Source organism: Prionailurus bengalensis, chromosome E1, assembly GCF_016509475.1.
Source record: "Prionailurus bengalensis isolate Pbe53 chromosome E1, Fcat_Pben_1.1_paternal_pri, whole genome shotgun sequence".
Classification (NCBI taxonomy): Eukaryota; Metazoa; Chordata; class Mammalia; order Carnivora; family Felidae; genus Prionailurus; species Prionailurus bengalensis.
This window is the reverse complement of record NC_057347.1, coordinates 2601365-2624224: the sequence shown is the minus strand read 5'-3', so window position 1 is coordinate 2624224 and position 22860 is coordinate 2601365. Positions and strand designations below refer to the sequence as shown.

General features: G+C 50.9%; 1 protein-coding gene and 1 long non-coding RNA gene across 4 annotated transcripts in view; one reads left to right on the top strand and one right to left on the bottom strand.

Annotated features, from left to right (window-relative positions):
- The window catches only part of LOC122484916, a 25445-nt gene extending 4276 nt beyond the window's left edge, over positions 1 to 21169 (top strand). Inside the window, exon 3 of one of the 3 annotated variants that reach the window (XR_006297737.1) lies at positions 20717 to 21169. This is a non-coding gene — a long non-coding RNA (uncharacterized LOC122484916). Of the gene's footprint in view, positions 1 to 4996; positions 5242 to 10621; positions 10793 to 20716 lie in introns of those variants that run through there. The other 2 variants (XR_006297738.1, XR_006297739.1) reach the window with 2 other exon arrangements.
- On the bottom strand, positions 18869 to 22860 carry LOC122484911 (cytochrome b5 domain-containing protein 1). Its single transcript, XM_043583025.1, has 4 exons — positions 22523 to 22860; positions 22339 to 22415; positions 21978 to 22196; positions 18869 to 21416 (listed from the first exon to the last, which is right to left on the bottom strand). Exons 1-4 carry the CDS (start codon positions 22704 to 22706, stop codon positions 21186 to 21188), a joined length of 711 nt encoding a protein of 236 aa, XP_043438960.1. The 5' UTR covers positions 22707 to 22860; the 3' UTR covers positions 18869 to 21185.

Sequence of the window (22860 nt, the reverse complement as noted above, 5' to 3'; positions counted from 1 at the left end):
TTCGAGGGCTAGAAGTGCCCTGTGGAGAGGAAGCCTCCCTCCTGTCCCTCTCCCCCGGGCCCTGCTCCTCTCCCTGAGGCCGGCTTCACTACTCTTCATTTCTTGGACGTTGTTCCAGAGAAGGGGCTACACGTCTACAAGTCTCCTCGCTTTGGGCCGCATTCCTTCCTCCTCCTCTCCCGGTTCTGCTGGAGGCTTCTTTCTCTGTCGGTCTGTCCATAGGCCTTCCTGCCTCACCTGGCTTGCCACCTCTTGTTCCTTATCTTTTTGAGTCTGCTCTCGGGCACCTGTCTTTTTGATCGGTCGCTAGAAGCACGCCTTTCCTGCCAGTGCGGCGCGCTCTGGAAGGGCCCGCTCCCCCCAAGGGCCCTCGTCTGCACGCCAGGCTATCTGGGAGAGGGCACAGCTCCCCGGCCCTTCATCACCGACCATGGATTAAGCGAGAAAAAAACGGGGAAGCGCCCACAGGTGCGCGCACAGGTCCACTTAGTCAGCACAGGCTCCTGTGCATGGGGGCCTGCTCTGCCTTCCCCCCAAGTCTTTACAGGCATGTGACTCTAGATCCTTCTAGGCCCAGCAGCACCCGCAGGCTGTTGACTTCGGCCCGTCCAAGGAGTCTGTCTTCCTCTAGTCTGAGAAATTGCTTCTCACAAAAACTTTTCTCCCTCTTGTTCCTTCCTTGGGCTCCTCTCCCCCGCCACCTCCGAGATGGTGACGCTAACTCCTGGGAAAGGGGGGGGGAGGTGGGGGGAAACAAAGGCACAGGCTCCGTCCAGGCCCCTTCGGAAAGACCGTGGTGAAACTTTTACTGAGAATGCACTATTCTTCCCCGTCTGCTTTTTCACTGCCTGGACTCCTGATTTTAACTCTTTCGGCCTCCGTGTCCACGTCTCTCCCCTCTTCCCCTCCCTCCATCTCTCACCTCTCTTTTCTCGGTTCTGTCTTTCCTCCTAAGTGTCTGTCTTGGGCTGCCTTCTAGCCTCCTTCTGATTGGCCACCTTCCCTCTCTTCTGTCTGATTGGCCTGCGTCCCTCCATCACCCCATCTGTCTGCTGGGTTCTCCCTGTCTGCCTGCAGTAATGTATGTGACCGCACTTTCTCAGCCACAGAGCCCGGTGTGGCATGGAACGCGTTCCCACGTCGTCCTCCCGCTTTCCTTATTGTTTTCTTCCTTTCTTGCTCGGCCTTCTCCCTCTCTTTCCACGCCTGCCGGCCTGCCTGGTGCTCTCTCCCGCCTCTCTGTCACTCATTCTCCTTTCTGTCCTTGCCAGCCTGTCTGTCTGCCATCGTCTGTCTACAACACTCTCGTGTCTCTCCTGCGTTTTCAGGCTCCTCTCTTTCTCTTATCTGTCTGTTCTGTCCGTCCGTACCTGTCTGTTCTGTCTGTCTGTAGGCTCTGTGCCTGTATGTCTCACTGTCTCTGGGCTGCTAGTCGCTTTCAAAGTGGACACCACTTCCCTGCCTTTTTCTATCTTTCTGTGCTTCAAAAAATAAAAACCAAATACAAAGTTAAGGTGCCGTATGACTGACTAATTGGCAGAGGAGAAGGTCCCTGTTTTTAATGAGAAGACCATTGAGGTGAGAAAAAGGACCTTAGGCACGCGGCCTGTCCGAAGCAAACCAGAATTGGAGGGCCCCCTCCCCGAGAAAGAACTAGAAGAAAATTGTAAGGGACTCCTAAGCCATAAGAAGATTATTTCTTTAAAGCCAAAGCAAGAAACGTACCCAATGCAAGTGTTTCTAGTTTTGTTTTTTGTTTTCTGTTTTCTTTTTCTGGTTCATAGAAAGCTATCAGCCCTTCCCCCAGAAAAACAGTATACAGCTGACCCTTGAGCAACGTGGGTTTGAACTGTGCGGGTCCACTTATATGTACATTTTTTTAATTATTTTTTTTAATATTTATTTTTGAGAGAGAGAGACAGACAGACAGACAGAGGGCGAGTGGGGGAGGGTCAGAAAGAGGGAGACAGAGACTCCGAAGCAGGCTCCAGGGTCTGCGCTGTGAGCACAGAGCTGGATGCGGGCTTAAACCCACGAACTATGAGATCATGACCTGAGTGGAAGTCGGACGCTTAACTGACTGAGCCACCCAGGCGCCCCTGGATTTTTTCAATAAGTATATCGAAGATATTTTGGAGATGTGGGATCATTTGAGAAAACTTGGGGATGCACTGCATGGCCTAGAAACATCGACAAAATTAAGAAAAGGGCATTAGATGAATGCACAAAATACACGTAGCTACTAGTGTATTTTATCATCTCCTACCTTAAAATATTACACAAATCTATTTTTGAAAGTTCAAACTTATGCACAAAAACACTTAGAGACCATATGTCACGTTTTCATATTTGACGCCCAGTATTAGTCCCGTGCATTGACGCAGGGACTGACAGATGATTCATCTTGTAAACAGGCGACGTAAACTTACGGTACTGATCAAGGCAGTACGCGACTGTAAACGTATTTTCCTTATGATTTTCTTAATACCATTGTATTTTCTCACCGCCTTATAGTAAGAACACAGTATATAACACACAGACAAAACATGGCTAATCAGCCGTTAATGGTAGCAGCAAGGCTTCTGGTCAACCGTAGGCTATTGGTAGTTACGTTACGGGGAGGCAAAAGTCGTACGCGGATTTCCTACAGCACGAAGGGTCAGCGCCCCTGACCTTCATGCTCCAGGATCAGCTGGTGTATGCAAAATACCACATATGTTTTCACAGTGTTACGAACACCCTGAGATCTGTGGACCCCAGGTTACAACTCTGACGTAGGGAACCAGTGACAGTGATTGGTAGAGCACAGACGTGCGCTCGTGGAACAGGCAGGTCAAAGGACTGAAAAAGCGCTTTGCCGTCTGTGATTTCCCACTCAAGGAAATGTTAAAGAGGGTCCTAATTGTCTTTTGAAATATATAGATTGGTGATAATAATGGAAGTCATGGAAGTACTGAGGATATCCTAGACTTAATCATGGAATTTTAGAGAGAAGATCATCTAAACCAGTGGCTTCCAAATGGCTAAGTAAGGTTGCCACCTGCCCTTTGCTGAGAAGATCTGTCCTTTGTTTTGAGATTATACATTTTTTTTAAGTTTATTTATATATTTTGAGAGAGACAGAACACGACTGGGGGAGGGACAGAGAGGGAGGCAGGGAGAGAATCCCAAGTAGGCTCCACACCATCAGCAGGGAGCCCAATACGGGGCTGGATCCCACAAACTGTGAGATCACGACCTGAGCTGAAACTAAGAGTCGGACATTCAATTGACTGAACCACCCAGGTGCCCTGAGATAATACATTTCATATATATATATATATATATATATATATATGTATGTATGTATATATATATATATATACACACACACACATATATACATATATATACATATATATATAATTTTATATACATTATATATATAATATACTATATAATATACTATTAATACATATACTAACATATGTATTAATATGTTACATATATGCATGCTTATGTATTTAATTATAAATCTGTTAAAAATGTCCTTTCTAATGGAAGGAGGTCCATAATAGATTTTATGAAGGCAGAGAAAGGGAATGACTTTTCATACTTCTGTACAACTGGAGAATTTTTCAACATGTACCTGTTTTATAATCCAAAACATTTTAAATATCTGTCTTAAATAATGGTGATGGGCATATATTTGTTGTTGTCATTGATGTGTTTAGGACGATAAAAAGTCAGCAACTCCATGTTGATCACTAACTTTTTTGTTTTCTTTTTACATTTTTTCTGGTTATTGAAATCCAAAAGTCTGGGATCTATAGCTTAAAATTTTTTTTTTAACATTTATTTATTTTTGGAGAGAGAGCGCACGCGCAAGTTGGGGAGGGGCGGAGAGAGAAGGAGACACAGAATCCAAAGCAGGCTCCAGGCCCCGAGCTGTCAGTGCAGAGCCCGATGTGGGGCTCAAACCCACGAACCACGAGATGGTGACCTGAGCCGAAGTTGATGCTCAGCCGACTGAGCCACCCAGGCGCCCCTGGGACCTACAGCTTTAATCTAACCTCTTGATTTGGCAAAGAAAGAAACTTCAGTTCTTTTTTTTTTTTTTTTAAATTTTTTTTTCAACGTTTTTATTTATTTTTGGGACAGAGAGAGACAGAGCATGAACGGGAGAGGGTCAGAGAGAGAGGGAGACACAGAATCGGAAGCAGGCTCCAGGCTCTGAGCCATCAGCCCAGAGCCCGACGCGGGGCTCGAACTCACGGATCCCGCGAGATCGTGACCTGGCTGAAGTCGGTTGCTTAACCGACTGCGCCACCCAGGCGCCCCGAAACTTCAGTTCTTAATGTATCCTATTCATGATGTGCCCTACTTGCCGACCACCTACACTGTTAGATGCGGGCTATTTTCCTTCAAGCCAGTTCACTTTTAAGTTAAACAGATGTCCTTTAAATTTTTTCTATTATTTATTATTATTATTATTTTTAGTAATCTCTGTACCCAACGTGGGGCTCCCAACTCACAACCCCGAGATCACAAGTCATGTGCTTTTCCAACCAAGCCAGCCAGGCGCCCCAAATAAATACCCTTTAAAAAGTAAATTTCAGGGGTGCCTGGGTGGTTCGGTCGGTTAAGCCTCCAACTTCGGCTCAGATCATGATCTCACGGTCCGTGAGTTCGAGCCCCGCGTCGGGCTCTGTGCTGACAGCTCAGAGCCTGGATCCTGTTTCAGATTCTGTGTCTCCCTCTCTCTCTGCCCCTCCCTGTTCATGCTCTGTCTCTCTGTCTCAAAAATAAATAAACGTTAAAAAAAATAAATAAATTTCATATTACTGAGAAATAATATCTATAAAATCCTTGATTTGATGGGGTAATCACTTCCTAACTTAGTTTAAAATACAAGTCATTATTGAAACAAAAATCAGTGAAAATAACAGCATCTTGCCCGCTACCGATGGTGTAGGTACCATATTTTAGGAAACAGCGCTTCCATCTAATTTTGTAGGTGCAGAAACGGGGGCCCAGATGTTGAAAGGAGTGCCTAGGATCAAGTTGGTTGGTAGGGACGGAACCAGGACTTGAGCCTATCTTCCAATTTCTAGTCTGGTGTTCTTTCTACTATATACGAGACGAGACGGCGTCAAGGCCAATGAGATGCCCTTGGGTTTTAAAGGAGCTAATACGTGAAAGTGATGGCCACGTATATGACTTACTACCTGTTACAACTGTACCAGAACTGGCAATAGTCCATTCAGTTGTATCTAGTACACTTTTGTGCTGCTGCCACCGCTACTTTCCCCCACCTCCTCCCCCTCCCCCTCCCCCTCCCCCTCCCCCTCCCCCTCCCCCTCCTTCCCCTCCCCCTCTTCCTCCTCCTCCTCCTCCTTCATAATGTGTCTGCCCAACGCGGGGCTCAAACTCATGACGCTGACTCCCGACTGAGCCAGCCAGCTGCCCCTCTAGGACACTTGCAAAGTTACATGTTTTCTGACACAGAATTCCACCTCCTACCATCTACCCTGAGAAACAGTCCTCGCACTTGGGTGTATATAAGGTCAAACATGCAGACATATTCATTACAGCGTTGCTTAGAATAGCAAAACATTGGAGATGCCCCAGATCTCCAACAGTGAGGACCAGCTAAGTCAATTAAGAAATATGAGAAAACGGCAATTAAGAAATTAAGAAAACGGGGCGTCCGGGTGGCTCAGTCGGTTAAGCGTCCGACTTCGGCTCAGATCATGATCTCGCAGTTTGTGAGTTCAAGCCCCGCGTCGGACTCTGTGCTGACAGCCTGCTTCGGATTCTGTCTCCTTCTCTCTCTGCCCCTCCCCCACTTGTGCTCTGTCTCTATCAAAAATAAATAAATGTAAAAAAATTTAAAAAAAAAAGAAATTAAAACGATTTACATCTATGTGGTAAGATTCTTTACTACTAAATGGCAAAAAGCAAGCTGCAGAACTATATATACATTATCATATCATTTAGTTTATGTTCAAAGAAACAAAATGCTGTATGTTTCTACAGATATGTTTCTATCTATCTGTCATCTATCTAACCTATCTATAAATGCCTTTAAAAATTCTGGACAGGGGCACCTGGGTGGCTCATTCAGTTGAACATCTGACTTCGGCTCAGGGCATGATCTCACCGTTTGTGGGTTCGAGCTCCGCGTCGGGCTCTGTGCTGACGGCTCAGAGTCTGGAGCCCGCTTCAGATTCTGTGTCTCCCTCTCTCTCTGACTCTCCCCTGCTTGCACTCTGTCTCTCAAAAATAAATGTTAAAAAAAAATTTTTTTTAATTCTGGACGTATCAAATAGGGAGTAGTGGCCACTTTTGGGAGGAGTAGTCAAGGGGAATATTTACCTCTATTTAGAATTCTGAATTTTTAGGGGCACCTGGGTGGCTCAGTTGGTTGAGTGACTGACTTAGGCTCAGGTCATGATCTCACAGTTCATGAGTTCGAGCCCTGCATTGGGCTCTGTGCTGACAGCTCAGAGCCTGGAGCCTACTTCAGATTCTGTGTCTCCCCCTCTCTCTGACCCTCCCCTGCTCATGCTCTGTGTCTCTCCGTCTCTCAATAATAAATAAATGTTTAAGAAAAAAAAAATTTTAAAAAGAATTCTGGGGGCGCCTGGGTGGCGCAGTCGGTTAGGCGTCCGACTTCAGCCAGGTCACAATCTCGCGGTCCGTGAGTTCGAGCCCCGCGTCGGGCTCTGCGCTGATGGCTCAGAGCCTGGAGCCTGTTTCCGATTCTGTGTCTCCCTCTCTCTCTGCCCCCCCCCCCCGTTCATGCTCTGTCTCTCTCTGTCCCAAAAATAAAAATAAACGCTGAAAAAAAGAAAAAAAATAACTTAAAAAAAAAGAGTAAGAAAAACAAACGTTAAAAAAAAAAAGAATTCTGAACTTTTACAATGAGAAAATATTTATTGTTTGTGTAAACAAATTTAAGTAGCCTCGTGATCACCTTAGCAAATGAAACCAAATGGCTTAAAAAGTAGTATGATTTCTGTAAAGTAATTATTCTTCATTAATCTAGTTTTTTGAGGAGAAAAATACATAAGCAAAGTATAATCAGCGGATGTAATGGAAATTAAACTTTTGAAAACATTAGTGCAGTTCTAGTTTAAAAACTAACTGAGGTAGAGGCACCTGGGGGGCTCAGTCAGTTAAGCGTCCGACTTCGGCTCAGGTCATGGTCTCATGGTCCGTGAATTCGAGCCCCGCATCGGGCTGTGTGCTGACAGGTGAGCCTGGAGCCTGCTTTAGATTCTATGTCTCCCTCTCTCCCTGCCCCTCCCCTCTTCATGCTCTCTCTCTCTCTCTCAAAACTAAACAAACATTAAAAAATTAAGAAAAAACTAATTGGGGTACAAAGAGAAGAAAGGAAAGGTATAGAAGAACATATTTATAATGATAGCATTGATGAAAGAAAAAAATATGTAAATATCTGGGGAATATTCCTGGAAGAATATACAAGAAACTGTAGTAGTTACACTAGAAAGCTTATTTTTTCACTGTACATCTTTTAAAGCAGCCTGGAAATTTTTTAGTGGCCAAAGGATCAGCGAAGTGGAGGGAGGAGAGACCTTTGAGATCAGAAACACTAATCAACAATATGCGGTCGTGATAATTGCTATGGGCTATAAAATCTGAGAATTCAGAGAAGAAAGATTTCGGTAGGGAGAGGGGGATCACTGGAGAACTTTCGTGTAGTTGTATTTGAAGTAGGCCCCAAAAGATCACTAAAATTTGGAGCAGACAGAGGGAAGAAGGGCGGTCTATGTTGATTGAGAAAGTACTTAGCAAGTAGTATGTTGACCCCATCAGGCTGGGGATGGGGGGGGGGGTAAGTTCATGGTAGAAAGTTCTAGTAGGTGTTGGTACCTCTTTAAACAGTAAGAATGGTTAACACATCAAGTGAAGAGTAGAGGCCAGAACTTGGGGGTACTTTGAAGAATGGGCAGGGGAGAAGAGAAGCCAAAGGAAGAAACAGAAGTTGTTAGAGTGGTAGGTGCACCAGAGAGTGTTATCGTGGAACAAGGAGACAGCTTCTGGAAGGAAGCATGACCAGTATCGCCAGGTGCTTCCTGGAGGGCAAGAAGATCGCCGACCGATCCTCAAAACATGAACTACAGAGTTACCGTGCGACCCAGCAATTTCAACCTTAGGTGTACACCCAGGAGAATTGAAATGTGTGTCCCCACCACAACTTGTATGCGAATCTTCGTGGGAGCATTATTCATCATAACCCCAAAGTGGAAACAACCCAGATGCCCATCAGCCGATGAATGGATAAGCAGAGGGCAGTATATCCATACGGTAGAATATTATTCAGCCATAAAAAGGAGTGAGGTAGGGATAAACACGACAACATGGAAGAACTTAGCCGACATCATGCTGAGTGCAAGAAACTAGATACGGAAGGCCACATATTGTACGATTCTACTTACATGAAATGCCCAGAATAGATCAATTCACAGAGACAGGAAACAGGTTAGTGATTGACCAGAATTTGAGGGGAGAAGAAATGGGGAAATGACTGCCGGCGGGTATGAGATTTCTTTTTGGACATGATGAAAATGTTCTGGAATTAGGTAGTGGTGACAACCACGCAATCTTGTAAACCTTATACTGAAAGCTTCTGACCTGTACACTTTGAAATCATGAATTTTAGGGGTGCCTGGGTGGCTCAGGTGGTTCAGTGTCCGACTTCAGCTCAGGTCACGACGTCACAGTTCGTGAGTTCGAGCCCCACATCGAGCTCTGTGCTGACAGTTCAGAGCCTGGGGGGCCTGCTTCGGATTCTGTCTCTGTCTCTCAAAAACATTAAAACATGTTTTGCAAAAGGAATCATGAATTTTATGGGTGAATTTTTAGCAACCATTAAAATGTTATGGAGGTTTTTAAAATTTTTACCTATTATTGAGAACTATTTCACAAGTTCAAAAGAAGATCAGACAAGGCTTTAAAAAATATGACTATTGTTATATTTACTAACCCAGATGATGGACACACGTGTTCATTGTAATATTCTTCGTGGTTGATGTTATGTTACATCAACCTTTTGAACTTACGAAACGAACGAAGAGAGTATGCAGGTGTCCACAGCCCTCCTTCAACTTTTCTGTAGGTTTGAAAATTTTCCAATTTTTCCAATTAGGTGGAAGGGAACTAATCGCAAAGAAAAAGCAAGGAAATAATGACATGAAATGCAGGATACCGGGTGAGTCGAGGTGAGAAGGAAACCAACAGAAAAGTTGAAAGAGTGCTGTGGACCCCCGTGTACTCTTTTTTGTTTTTGTTGTTGTTGTTGTTGTTTTATTTTATTTTTGGGACAGAGAGAGACAGAGCATGAACGGGGGAGGGGCAGAGAGAGAGAGGGAGACACAGAATCGGAAACAGGCTGCAGGCTCCGAGCCATCAGCCTAGAGCCGACGGGGGGCTCGAACTCACGCGAGATCACTCGAGATCTCGCGAGATCATGAACTCACGGACCGCGAGATCGTGACCTGGCTGAAGTCGGACGCTTAACCGACTGCGCCACCCAGGCGCCCCTCTTTTTTGTTTTTTAAGTTTTAATTTAAATTCCAGGATAGCGTGATATTAACTTCAGGTGTGCGGTACAGTCGTTCAACACTTCCGTACATCACCCTGTGCTCGTCACAATTGCATTCCTGAACCCCCATCACCCCTTTCACACACACACCCCTCCCCCTCCCCGGTGGGAGCCACCAGTGTGTTCTCTATAGTTGAGCGTGTGTTTCCCGGTTTGCCTCTCTTTTTCCCCTTTGCTCATTTGTTTTTGTTTTTTAATTCCACATAGTAGTGAAACCATACGGTATTTGTCTTTCTCTGACTGACTTATTTTGCTTAGCATAATACTTTCTAGCCCCATCCATTTCATTGCCAGTGGGAAGACTTCCTTCTTTTTTTATGGCTGAGTAATATTCCATTGTATCTACAATGTACCACATCTTCTTTTTAAATTTTTTTTAACGTTTATTTATTTTTGAGACAGAGAGAGACAGAGCATGAACGGGGAAGGGTCAGAGAGAGGGAGACACAGAATCTGAAACGGGCTCCAGGCTCTGAGCTGTCAGCACAGAGCCTGACCCGGGGCTCGAACTCACGGACCGCGAGATCGTGACCTGAGCTGAAGTCGGACGCTTAACCGACTGAGCCACCCAGGCGCCCCTGTACCACATCTTCTTTACCCATTCATCAATCGATGGACACTTGGGTTGCTTCCATAGTTTGGCTATTGTAGATAATGCTGCTCTAAACTTCGGGGTATTGGATTCCTTTGAATTAGCATTTTTGTATTCTTCGGGTAAATACCTAGCAGCGCAATTGCTGGATGGTAGGGTAGTTCTATTTTTAACTTTCTGAGGAACCTTCATACTGTTTTCCAGAGTGGCTGAATCAGTGTGCGCACCCACCAACAGTGCATGAGGGTTCCCCTTTTTCCAGACCCTTGCCAACACCCGTCATTTCTTGTGTTGTTGATACCTGTATACTCTTCTAGATTTAGTGATTGTTAAGCTTTTTCCACATTGACAAAATGGCACGAGCAAATGCTTATGATCTAATTTCTTTTTGTTTTTTGTTTGGTTGGGTTTTTTTTCAGGTGTACATTTTGAGTTTTTACATACGCGTAGTCTTGTATGAACACCAGCCAGGTAAAGATAGAAAATACGTCAAACACCAGCACCAGTCGGTTAAGTGTCCAACTTCAGCTCAGGTCATGATCTCATGGTTTGTGAGTTCGAGCCCCACATCAGGCTCTGTGCTGACAGCTCGGAGCCTGGAGCCTGCTTCCGATTCTGTGTCTCCCTCTCTCTCGGCCCCTCCCCCACTCGTGCTCTGTCTCTCTCTCTCTCTCTCTCTCTCTCTCAAAAACAAACATTAAAAAAAATTTTAATATATATGTCTACCACCGTAGAAGTTACCAGCGTCTTCCCAGTCTGTGCCCCTTCTAGAGAAAACCACCGTTCTTCTATCCTGATTCCTTTTGAACAACTTAACATCTAACGTCAGTTGCATAAAGCAATATAAAGTCATACATGTAGTGTAATCGCCGCCAGATAGGAAAGTACCAGGAGGAAGTGGTTGAGATGTTCACACTGGTTTCTGCTGAGTGATAGGAATAAGAGTGCTTTTGTTTTGACATCTTTATGCTTGCCTACCTGGAATTTTCTGTAAAGAACGCATGTTCTGCAATGAAAAAGAAAACTATGCTTAAAAAAAAATTAAAAGTATATGGAAAGAGAGAAGATAGGAGAATGGATCAAACATTTGGTTACAAAGTTCGGTAACGTGGCAGATAAGTCTGGAAACCACACACGTAAAGGAATCTATTTCTTTACAACCAGCGGTGGATCCCAGGTTCCCCCACGTCAGGTGACAGGCCCCTGTCCAAGGTTCCTATGGGCTGTACAGCCCTGCACTTCACTCTCAGGCTGCATCTGCTTGCCCTCATCCTTCCCCTCACTCACTACAGACTCACACGGGCTCAGTCCTGCCCCTGACTCCCTGACCAGAGGCCTTTCTGTCCATTCCACACCGGTGGAGGTGGCTCAGGACTTACATCTTCCGAAATAACTGGGCTCAAGCCCCCCCGCATTGCCCACAACTTTCTGTCCCTCTAGCTCATTTCTCTGTTGTTCTTGAACCCATAAGACACTCTAGTCCCTCCCTCATCGGGCTCTACCGGGTCCTCACCTCCTTCCCTGTCCAGCGTAGAGTCTGTGGTCTGTCATCTCAGCCAGTGTCATGTCCTCTCCTGAGCCTCTGCCCGCGCACCTCTAACTGTGACCCTCACACCCAGCGTGCAGAGTGCTGCTGAAGAGAACACCATGACCGTGCCCACCGGCGTCCCGGCTCAGAAATCCTTTTCCCTAGTCCGCTTTCTTTCAGGTCTCCGTGGCCACTTTTCCAAAGCTTCCTCACATTTGCCACACCTCCTCCACCTTCCACTCCGGCAGGAGACCTTGTCAGCTCTCTCCAGGAGACAGAACATCAGAGAGAGCTCCCCGGAGACATGGGCACGAAGCCTGTGTATTTCGCTGCATCCTCTTCGTCCTACTGGACCACTCTCGCTTTCCAGGTCCTCTGAAGCCACTGCCACCAGACTATCCACAGCCTCCTGGTTGCCGACAGAGAGGCTGTTTCTGAGTTCTTAACTTGCTACGCCCTTCTGGAAATGGTCTTTGCTTGCCTTCTGTGATCTCACATCTGCCTCTACTTCGATTGCTGGCTTTTTTAAAAACAATTTTTCTTTAATGTTTATTTTTGAGAGAGAGAGAGTGTGTGAGCAGGGGAGCATCAGAGAGAGAGGGAGACACAGAATCCGAAGCAGCCTCCAGGCTCCGAGGTGTCAGCACAGAGCCCGAGGCGGGCCTCGAACCCACGAACCGCGAGATCATGACCCAAGCCGAAGCCGGACGCCCAACCGACTGAGACACGCAGGCGCCCCAATTGCTGGCTTTTTAGCTAAATCCTCTCCCTTGCTCTTTGTCTTTCCCACAGATCATTGTCTTTCTCTTCTCTGCTTCCTTTAGACCTGCTTTGGTTGACCACCGTGATGGAAACGGAATGGTCCTGTATGAAACGACAAAAACCAAACCTTTCTTCCCTTTTGACGCTTCCCTTTTAACAATTTCTTAACGCTTGTGCCTTGGCTGGCCGGCTGCAAATGCCATGTAATGTCAAGCCCTGGCTGTTGGAGCAGAATTGCCCTGACACCTTTCCTGGCTGACTGTCCCTCAGATTCTAGATTTGCCATGGTATGTGCTGACCCCAAGCCGGCTTTTTCCTGCCCCTTGGCCCGTTCGTGGGCCTTCTCGCCATCTAGCTCTCTGAATGAGGGTCATTTTTAGACTAAATTAGATACGATTGGCAACTTAAAATCACTTGGGTTTTTTTTTGTTTTTTTGGTTTTTTTTTTTAAGATTCTACATCCCCAAACTGTGTAACTCCAAAAATGTATTCCAGAGCCAAGGAATGAAGTTGTCCACCCCTAACCCCGTTAGAATTTGAGCTTTGGGGTCAGGTAGCACCTGGTGTCCCGAGTTCTTCCATTTGCTACGTGACCTCGGGCAAACTCCTTAGCCCTCAGGTCTCAGCCCCGCATCTGTGAGGCAGGGTACCCCTGCCTCCCTCACCTGGTCGTGGTGAGGATTCAGTGAGCTCACTTAAGAAAGTGCTGACTCGAAGACACTCGATAGTTGGGAGCTAGTATTCTAAACAGTCACATTGTTGGCCATTTCTCACTTCCAAGAGGTTCACTGGAGGTGACTGAAGGTGACAGCGTCGGCGACCTGAGGTATGAACGGCACCTTAAACTGAGGGAGCAAAGGGCTGGTTCTAGTTCTCTTGCTCCCGACAGCTGGCCCCGATCCGATCCGGGCTCTGTCCCGCTTCCCAGACATAAGCCCCGCTCGGGAACCATAGGAGACAATCCACGGGTCATTGGACCCAGTTCTCCTAACGGAGGCGCACTTTTGTTGGGCTGGCAACCAAATGTGAGTCGCAGATACGGTCGACCCACTCCCTGAACTTGACAGAGGTCACCTGGATGCTGAATAATGCCGAGTCTCAGGAAATCCCCCAGGAAGCGTGTGCTACTAAATATATAGCGGCTGGCACAAGGAAAGGAAGAGACAACTCACATTTTGGGGTGCCTGTTCGAAGGGCCTTTCGTTACCTTCTCTGATCTCCCGCTCGGAGGGACCGCGCCCTGGCGCATGCCTGTTATCCTTAGCGAAACCTTATTTCTACTGTTCATAGTTTACAGTTAAAGAAACGTAATCTCAAGACAGGAACGCATCTTGTGCATGGTCACAGAGCCTTCCGTGGTCAGCTTCCTTCTGCCCCTGGGCCGTTCACGCCTCATCCAACCGTAGCCGGACTCCTATTTTGCTGCTTGTTCCGTCCACGGACAATCAAGTCCTCGCCTTGATCTCCGTGGAACGTTTCACACTGTTTACCCCAACCCCCCATCAGATACTCTCTTTGGCTTCCATGGCGCCATTTTCCCCGGTCACTCTCGCCGCTCTGGCTCTTCCTTCTGAGTCTCTTCCTCCCCCGCCCCCGGCCCCTCGCCGTCATTCCTCAAGGTGACTTCACCCCCGAATCTGGCAACAGTGACTCAGCTGACAGTCCCCACACCGAGGAGTCTAGCCCAGAGCCACGCAGCCAGGAAGATCGGGACATCTGCATCTGCGCCCCAGGGTTACCCCCCGACACCGGCTCACCACACACCCCCTTCTTCCCCAGTCGGAGCCCCTTGTCCACCCGCACACTCATCATCCTCCCCTGTCTCCTCCCTCTGCCCCAGACGTGCTCCCGGGAAATTATTGAGCCGCACAATTCTGTCTTCAGTCCATCTTCTCCGACCTCCTGCGCCACTCCGTCCCAGCCACCCCCATGTCCCTCCTGGACCGCGGCAGTGGCGTGGGCTCCCGTCTCCCCTCTTCTCCCCTCCCTCTTTCCCGTCCAGTCCATTCTCTGGACGTTGTAGGCAAGTCACGTCTTTAAAATGCAAGTCTGATCGTGCCATTCTCCCTGGAAAACCCTGAACCCTGACTTGCACGCTCGGAAAGGCGTGCAACTCTATCGTGTGTGAACTGTATCTCAGCACACAAACAACAGCCAGGTGCACAAAGCCTCCCTCGACCTGGTCTGGCCTCGACACCCCTCGTCGCCCACCCTCCCCCGCCTCCTGTCTCTTAGCTTTGCCTTCTGTTCCTGAGCTCTCTGCACCCCCCACCCCCAACTCTGCAGTGTTTGTGCTATTTATTCCTCACGGGAAGCCTGTCCTCCCCACTCTCCTTACCCTCCCCTGCCTCCTCCCTCGGCTCCCTCGTCCTGGTCCTCCAGGTCTCGGCCGGATCCAGAAAGCCTCCACTGACCTCCCCAGACTGGGCTGCGACGTCCCCCGAGGCATTTCATAGTTAGCCCGCGTGTAGCATTTTTCACCCATTTGTTCATTTTCTGAACTTTGAGTAACTGCCCTGGGCTGAGCACTGAGCGAGGAGCTGCGTGTTTAGCGGCAGAGAAGAGACGGGATGCCTGCCCTCCCGGAGCTTAGAGTCTAAGAAGGGAGGGGGAACGGACGTTAAACTGTGAATGAAACGCTGAGTACTTTCACTGCGAGGCAACCCGAGACGGTGCGATGAAATATTTGCCATATTTGAAGGGATCGGGAAAGACTTCCCTGAGAAAGTGACACTTAGGCAGAGACTCTGAGGGGCGGGAGCTAGCCAGACATCGAGCGGTGGGTGGAATGTTCCATGCTGAGGACAACAAACATGGAGGCCCTGACAGGAGAGAGCTTGCGTGGGGGTGGGGGGGCCCGAAAGTGAAAGGCCAACTGGGGACACAAGAGCCTGGGCCTGCGGGGCCTCCCGGACAAGGGTAAGGGTTTCCCCCAAAATGGCCACTGTAATGTCCCACATCCAACGTGCTTTTACTGCCATGTAACTTTGCCCCTCTTCCCTCTGAGGAGTGAGGCCCGTGCCCTGCCCTTGGATTTGAGGCGAGGGCTTTCAATTTTTTTTTTAATGTTTATTTTTTTTCGAGAGAGACAGAACATCAGCAGGGGAGGGGCAGAGGGAGAGGGAGACAGAATCTGAGAAAGGCTCCGGGCTCTGAGCGGTCAGCACAGAGCCCGACGCGGGGCCCGAACCCACGATCCTTGAGATCGTGACCTGAGCCGAAGTCGGACGCTGAACCGACTGAGCCCCCCAGCTGCCCCTGGCGTCTCCGTTCTTGTAGCACATGTGTGCGTGTGTGTATTTATATGTGTTTGTGCGTGTGCGAGCACAGGCGTACCTAGCATATAGCCCTTAGTACCACCTGAGACGGTCTGGCCGTTTGTTCACCGTTTATCCCGCCCGATCGTTAAGTCCCAGGGAAGCAGGAGCCTCGCCTGCCTCGTTCCCTTCTGTGTCCCCAAGACCCCAGACAGTACCTGGCACGACCACACTGGTTTTTGGCGATGAATACGGCGCCTGAGCGTGGCTGCCGGAGGATCACCGGTTCCTACCCGGTATCCATACCCTCCGTCCAGGGTGGTGCTCCCCGCCCGTGTCGTGGACGCCAGTAGAAAACACGGGGTCCCAGCTCCCTTGCAGCCAAGGGCCCCCTGTGGAGCGCGCTTCCCACCCGTGAGCTGTGGCCAAAGGTCAGATGTTCGCTGCGACAGAGACGCGATCTTCCCTCCCTTCTCCTCCCTCTGCCCACCGTGCAGGCCAGCGGCAGAGCAGCAGGAAGGTGATGACCCCGAGGGCGACAGAAGAGCTCCCGGAGACCCCGACGACCCGGCCCGCAGAATTGCTACACCACAGACTCCGCGCTTGAGAGAAACTCACTCTTTGTAGTTAGGCCCCGGCAGCCGACCTCCTGTGACCCGCAGCCAAATACGGTCTCTCCAGGCTGTCCTCTAAGGTCAAGGGGATGCGGCGCCTGGGTGGCTCAGAGGGTTAAGCTACTGACTTCGGCTCGGGTCATGACCTCACTGCTCACGGGTTCTAACCTCACGTGGGGCTCTGTGCTGACAGCTCAGAGCCTGGGGCCTGCTTGGGATTCTGTCTCCGTCTCTCTGTCCCTCCCCTGCTTGCTTGCTTGCTCTCTCTCTCTCTCAAAGACAAAATAAAACCTAAAAAGACATAGATAAAGGCGAAGGGGGATATGTCAGCCTCCTTACTGCTCTACAGGAGGGCGGGCGCCATTGATGAGCACAGTGTTACTGTCCACGGCTCGCAGGCTCCCCCCACACGGAGCCGGCAAGTGGCAGGGGACATCACATCATGTGGGTCTGTTCGGGTCCTGGGTTCACACGTGTCAGCAGGGATCACGTGTACGGTTAATTCCTGGAGCAGGTAGGCATTACCCCTCTGTGCCAGGCACGACGTGGCCGTTGCGGATACAGACAGGGGTGATTAGGTCAGACGGACGCTGGACACCCGAGTTCCCACTAAACCGCAAGCTTCCAAAAGGCGGCCACTGAGCCACTCCCAGTGAGAGGGGGACTTCACTCTAGCAGTCTCTCCACCGCCTTGCTCCTCATCTCGGCCTTCTTTACCCCTGACCCCTCTTAGGCGACCTCCCTTCACATACTCACAGCTTTACGGTTGTTGTTTTGAGTGTTTCCCTTATGCCTAGAGGACCCGGTCCTCGGGCGGCGTACCTGTTCGTATTTGGAATGCCTAACCTTCGACTTTCAGGATCGTTCAGGCTTCAAACTCTCTCTGCTTCTCTACCAGCAACCCCTCCACCTGCGCTCGCTGCTCCGTCAGCAAGTGGCCGTTCTCCCAGTATCAACACCTCCGTGTGGTTGACCTAAACTCGCTGGGCGGGCTGGGAGCATTGAATTCGTCCTGACGTCATGACTGGGCGTTAGGCTCAAGCCTGAAGGGTAGATCCCCCCCACTAAGCTCCGAGGTACGTCCAGATCAGAATTCGGGACGGTAGGAGAATGTTTCGGACTGGCCATGAACTTAGCCCCGAGGGCTTACGGCGTTGGGCTTGGCTGCCGTGGCAACACAGGTGTAACAGATGAGCATGGAGACAGGTGGCCGGAATCCCGGGACCACGTGGTTATCGCCGCCTCTGATATTTCGCTTCCGGAGGTCTTTCAATTGGTGGGGGTGGGGGGGGGGGGGTGTCTACTATTTCAGGGGCAGGGGGTCGGGCCGTTTTGAGACCGATGGAAGTTATAGCACCCACCCTTCTCCAAAATAATACGTATCTGAGCTTGCACGCACGTGCAAACACACGCACGCACACGCACACACACCCCACCATGTTTAGAAACTACCTCTGCCCTTCTGGAGATCCAGGTTAAGAATCCACTTCCGATTTGCCAGGTGGGTGGAAAACTTTTTCTATGCCATGATTTGGTCCTTTATCATGTACTGTTTTCATTTATCTTTCCGTGTGTGTGTGTGTGTGTGTGTCTTTTTTCCCACTGAGCGGGCAGGCTCCCTGCGGGGACACCCGGGTCTTTATTATCCTTGGTGCTATGCGCTTAGGGAGCAGGGCTCAGGGGAAACTTGCCCATTGAGTCCTTTGAGTCTGTTGTGGTTTCCTGAGGAGAGGCAGCTTTCCTTTCGGTATTCCGCCCCCCCCCCCCCGCCTCCCTCCACAACCAGAGGTCGCCAGGAGAGGACTTGGACCCTACACTCAGTGCTATTTACTTGCTAGATTTTAGGCCCAGGCGTTATTTACATACTCTTCCCGCAAACACCCAGCCTTGGGTATTTAGAGAACCAAGTGGTGCCTCGTGAAAAACTTTACTCGCGTCCGCGCTAAAGCCCATACGTGTTAATAAACCCGTGTGCTGTGTTCTCTCTGAAACGTGGGGTGTCGATCCCTTCCGCAGCTCTGCGATCTACCGAGCACACCCACCCCTGTAATCAGACCCCCACCTTGGGCCGTCCCGCGGGTTTTACTTCTCAGACTGCGCTCCTTTCCTGGCATGAGCTTGTGGAAAAAATCTAGAACAGGAGTAAACCCAAAGCTAATAAAATAGTAGCCATGTGGTTTTAACTTCTTTTCGGATCCTTCCCTCCCGCCTATAAATTCCGGCGGGGCCGCCTTTCATTGTAACCTTTTTAGAACTTGCGAGGGTTTTCCCTCCCTTAGCCGCCCCGCCCCCGCCGCCGACTCCGTAGGCGAGTACGGCCACCTGGTGGCCGTCCGCGGGAATGACAGGTTTCCCCCCAAATCTGGTGAGAAGGCGGCCCCTAGGGCTTGGGCTTGGTTCCAAGGGAGCCAGGACGGAAGCCTGTGGCTGGAGGTGGCCTCACTTGCCTCCCAGGACACAACACCCCATCCACTAGTTATTCCAGACGGATGAATTCACTCAACATTTGAGGTCACACCATCAAAATTTATTGAGCAGCAACTGTGTGCCCAGCACCGGGAACACAGCGGTGAACAGGGTGGACATACATGGTCCCTACTCTCTAGCTGCCAGCCAGCCAGCTACATCCATAATCTTAAAGTTTAAACTGTAGGAAGTACTCTGAAATGTGCGTGGCGCTAAGAAATGATCTAGCAGAGAGTCTTGCTTTCAACACCAAGAAACCCCAGAAGCTCTCCTGAGGAAGAACCATTGAGGATTCAGCTAGGTGGGAGATGGAAGGGTGTGCAAGCAGAGGGAACAGCACGCGTGAAGGTTCTGGGGCAGGCACACATTTCATGGGCTGCGAGACAGCCGTGCAGCTGGAACACACAGAACAAAGGTGAGACTTGCAAGGTGGGCGGAAGCCGGTTTACACAGCATCTTTGGACTTCGAGGGCTTTATTCCCAAAGCAACCAGAAGCCGCCGAAGAATCTGAAGGGGGAGAGCCAGAGGCCTCGGTCTGGTTTCCAGAGCTCACTCACACTGTGGTGGGTGGGGGCAGAAGCGGAAAGAGGATGGATTCCAGGGACATTTAGGAGCTGGGAATGACTCGGAGAGTGACCAGGGTGCGAGGAGAGGCGTGTGCTTCTGGCACGAGACACCGAGGTAGGAGACTCTGGAAGGGGGGCAGGTGTGGGCCCCTCCCGGAGGCACAGGCCCCAGGGCAGCCGCGTGGCTCGGGTTCTTGAGGCGCCGGTTTAACTGGACGCGTGTGAAACAACCCCAGAGCGGACCAAACATCGGAAAGATCCAGATACTTCACGGCCCCTCTCGCATTACACGGGACTGAGCGGAAGCCCTCGGTCTCACGGGGAGCTCAGAAGGGGCCGAGGCCAGCACCTGTCTCCACCTGCGTCCATGCCTTTCCCGGCCGGCCCCTCAGAAAGCACCTCGGCGGCCCGCCCAGCGCCTCACGGGCCCCTGCTCGGGCCCCGGCACCCCTGGCCAGCAGGTGCACGCACCTCTCCCCAGTTCTTTTGGGCCTGTGACCATCAGGAAGCCCACCGGTCTGTCATTCTCGTTCCCCGCCCCTGCTGAGGTTGAAGGGGACACATCTGGCCACTGCTCCCCCGCCACGCTGGCTGTCCCTTGGTCACATGAGTTTCCTGACCTCGTTAGCTCGTCTCTAGATTACTGCTGTAAGACTCGCCATCTTGCAAGGCAGACATTCTTTCCTTCCCTGAGGGGCCCAGGCCCGTCATATGATTGCCTGCTTTTTGTCCCCCGTCTAAAGGCCCTTCCTCCACTCGTTTTCCCTGCGGCCGGTCCGCATCTACCTCTTCTCCTCTAAAAAAGAAGAAAATTTTGCCGTGGGGTCAACCAGGAAGCAGCCTCAACAGCTCCTGCTCAGCTGGCAGCCCTCCCCGCCTCCCCCCTGCCCCCGCTCGGCCACTGCAGAACTCTGCTGACTCCCTTCCAAAGACCGTAACTGCAGAAACCAACCAAACCACACCATAGGGCTCCGGCGTCCTGTCCCTCCGGCAAGCCTCGGACGGTGAGATGCTCTCTCGACTTTGTCCCCCAGCCACTAAGTAGTGTGCCTTCGTGCCACTAAACCTTGCCGAGCCTAGGGAGCTCCCCTCCACTCGCTAGCTGGGATGCCGCCAGGTTCATCCATCGCTTAACAAAGCCGAACGGGGACAGAAAGTCTTTCTAAGCTTCCAAAGCCTTACGGTGATGGTGTCCCTCTTACGGGGTCGTCGTATTAAGCAGGGCAAACGAAGCCCGTAGCGTAAGATCTAGCCTGAGTTACCTGCTAACCGCTCGCTTCCTTTCTTCCCTTTGGGTTGCGACTGCCAACTGCTCTTCAGAAGGGAAATAAGGCAGTTTTGTTTGGCCAGTGACCGACGCTTCCTGCTCCCGCCTGGGGAAGGTCCTGTCTCCCTGCGGCCCGGCCCGTCTCCATCGCTGCCGCGAGGTTCTTCCGTCGCTCATCCCCGTGGGGGACCTCTCTCTCTCTGACCGTCGGACAGTCCTGCCTGAGCTCTCACTGACCCCTTCTACGTCTCCCTAATCCGAGATCCCGCACCTTCTGGATCGTTCCTGGGAATCAATTCATGCACTTCTCGCATGCTCTCCGACTTTCTCAGAGCGAAGTCTAGTGGGCCTGGGAAACAGGACTTGTACACCTCAGAGACACATGGGGAACCACAGGCCAGCGGCCGGAACAGAAAGGGGGTCTGGCTCCAGCACCGCCCCACACACCTCTTTTCCTGCAGGACACAGAAGCAGCCAAACTCAAAATATATCTTAAGTCTACATGAGCATATATCTCCCTTCCTAGAGTTCTGTGAGGTCATCGTTGAAGTACAGCAGTATCGCGGGTGTATAAGGCGCACTGTCCATCCTGAGATAGTCAAATTCTTCGTCCTCATCCCGGATCCCGTTCTGTTCCAGGGTATAATCCATGTTCAGGTTCTTCCCTTCATATTTCCACGTATAGCTGGCAGCGTGTGCGTTATAGGGGAGATAGCGGTGTAGGATTTCCCACATCGACTCCAGGGCCCCCACCTGCAGAACATGAAAGCACCCCCACCCCCGGAATTCTGGAATGAACGCACACGCCCCCAAACAAAGGCCAGGAGCCCAAAAGATAGAGCTGGGATCACAGAGCCTCCCTTGGTAGACAGTATTTTTAGGCACTTCACGGTCCCCAAGAGGAAGCATGCAGTGAATGGCCCCCAAGCGTTACGGTCCTTATGGCAGCCACTTCTAACAAACAGCCTGAAAGGGTCACAGCCACTGCTGCCTCCCCTCACCCCTACAATCGAGTACACTAATAAGAGAGTCTGCTTACAGTCACTATCCCAAACACAGCACCGTAAGAGCTTCTCAGGACCTTCGTCACTGAGGTGCCTGAACTGTGCCCCGGGCTTATGTACCCCGTGATCGGGCCACGCCTCCGATTCCCCACCCCGGAGACCTAGGTGGTCTGCTCTCCCCATCTGCCCCTGGAGGGGGAGAAAACGCGGCTCCCACTGGTCATGGAGATCTAAGGGCCTGAAGATCTCCTTGGCGATTTGCTGGGGTTCCCCGGTCCCCTCCGACCTGCCCTCAGGCACCAGTTCTCACCTCCAGCATGTGCTCCTGCGATGTGAGCGTGTTAATGATGCGGATGTTCCGAGTCTTGGCGGACAGCCGCCCCACCTCGTAACGCGACCCCTGCCACCAGGGCTTCCCGAAATCATTGGCCCAGTCGGAACGGGGCAGCTGCGGCGGGACGTGCAGAAAGCGGCCCCAGGGGGTGCGGTATCTCAGGGTGCCGGTCAGCGGGTCTATGTGCTTGCGGATCTTTAAAGCGGGGTTCGGGGAGGGGCCTCGGAGCAGTCACCATCGCCGACCCCGGCCCGCCCCGGCTTCTCCTCCCCACCCCGCTCTCCGGTGTCCCTACCCGCCCCCCCCCTCCCCAACCCCGGGTTCCAGCAGAACTCACGTCTCTGGTCTTCGGATCGAACCAGTGGCTGATGTCCTGGCCTGCGACTTCTATGATGGGTTTTAGCAGCAGGTCTCCTGGGAAGGAGCAGCCGCAGTCAATGCTAGCCACCCAAGAACGGGGGACCGCCCCCCCCCACCCCCCGAACGTAAGCCCTGGCCTTGGCCCAGAGCGCGGCCCCTACCCTTATACTCCTGAGCCAACGGTGTCAGGTCGTACACGGATCCCAGGTAAGATACCCAAAGGTCTTCCGGCCGGTTGTGTTGGGCCACCTCGGCCGGCGTGAAATACCGACGCAGGAAAAACTCAAAGTCTGGCCCGGCCACTAGGCCTCGGCGCGGCATGGCTCTTGCACTATAGGCCACCATCTCCCGTTGCTTCGTCGCTCTCGGCACGCTCTCACTCACTGCATCTCTTCCCCCTCGCGAGCGCGTTTATCTGCTGACATGGAAACCATTGTCCCTCTCCGGCCACCGGCCACCGAGATCAAACACTGCGCGGGTAAGGAGGCGGAGCGTGGGC

Excerpts from the sequence above, each read along its gene's own strand:
- LOC122484911 (XM_043583025.1), bottom strand. The coding sequence starts at position 22,706 with ATGGTGGCCTATAGTGCAAGAGCCATGCCGCGCCGAGGCCTAGTGGCC. Across the intron at positions 22,416-22,522 it reads GTTGGCTCAGGAGTATAAGG|GAGACCTGCTGCTAAAACCC; the intron begins GTAGGGGCCGCG and ends GCTCCTTCCCAG. Across the intron at positions 22,197-22,338 it reads TCGATCCGAAGACCAGAGAC|ATCCGCAAGCACATAGACCC; the intron begins GTGAGTTCTGCT and ends CCCGCTTTAAAG.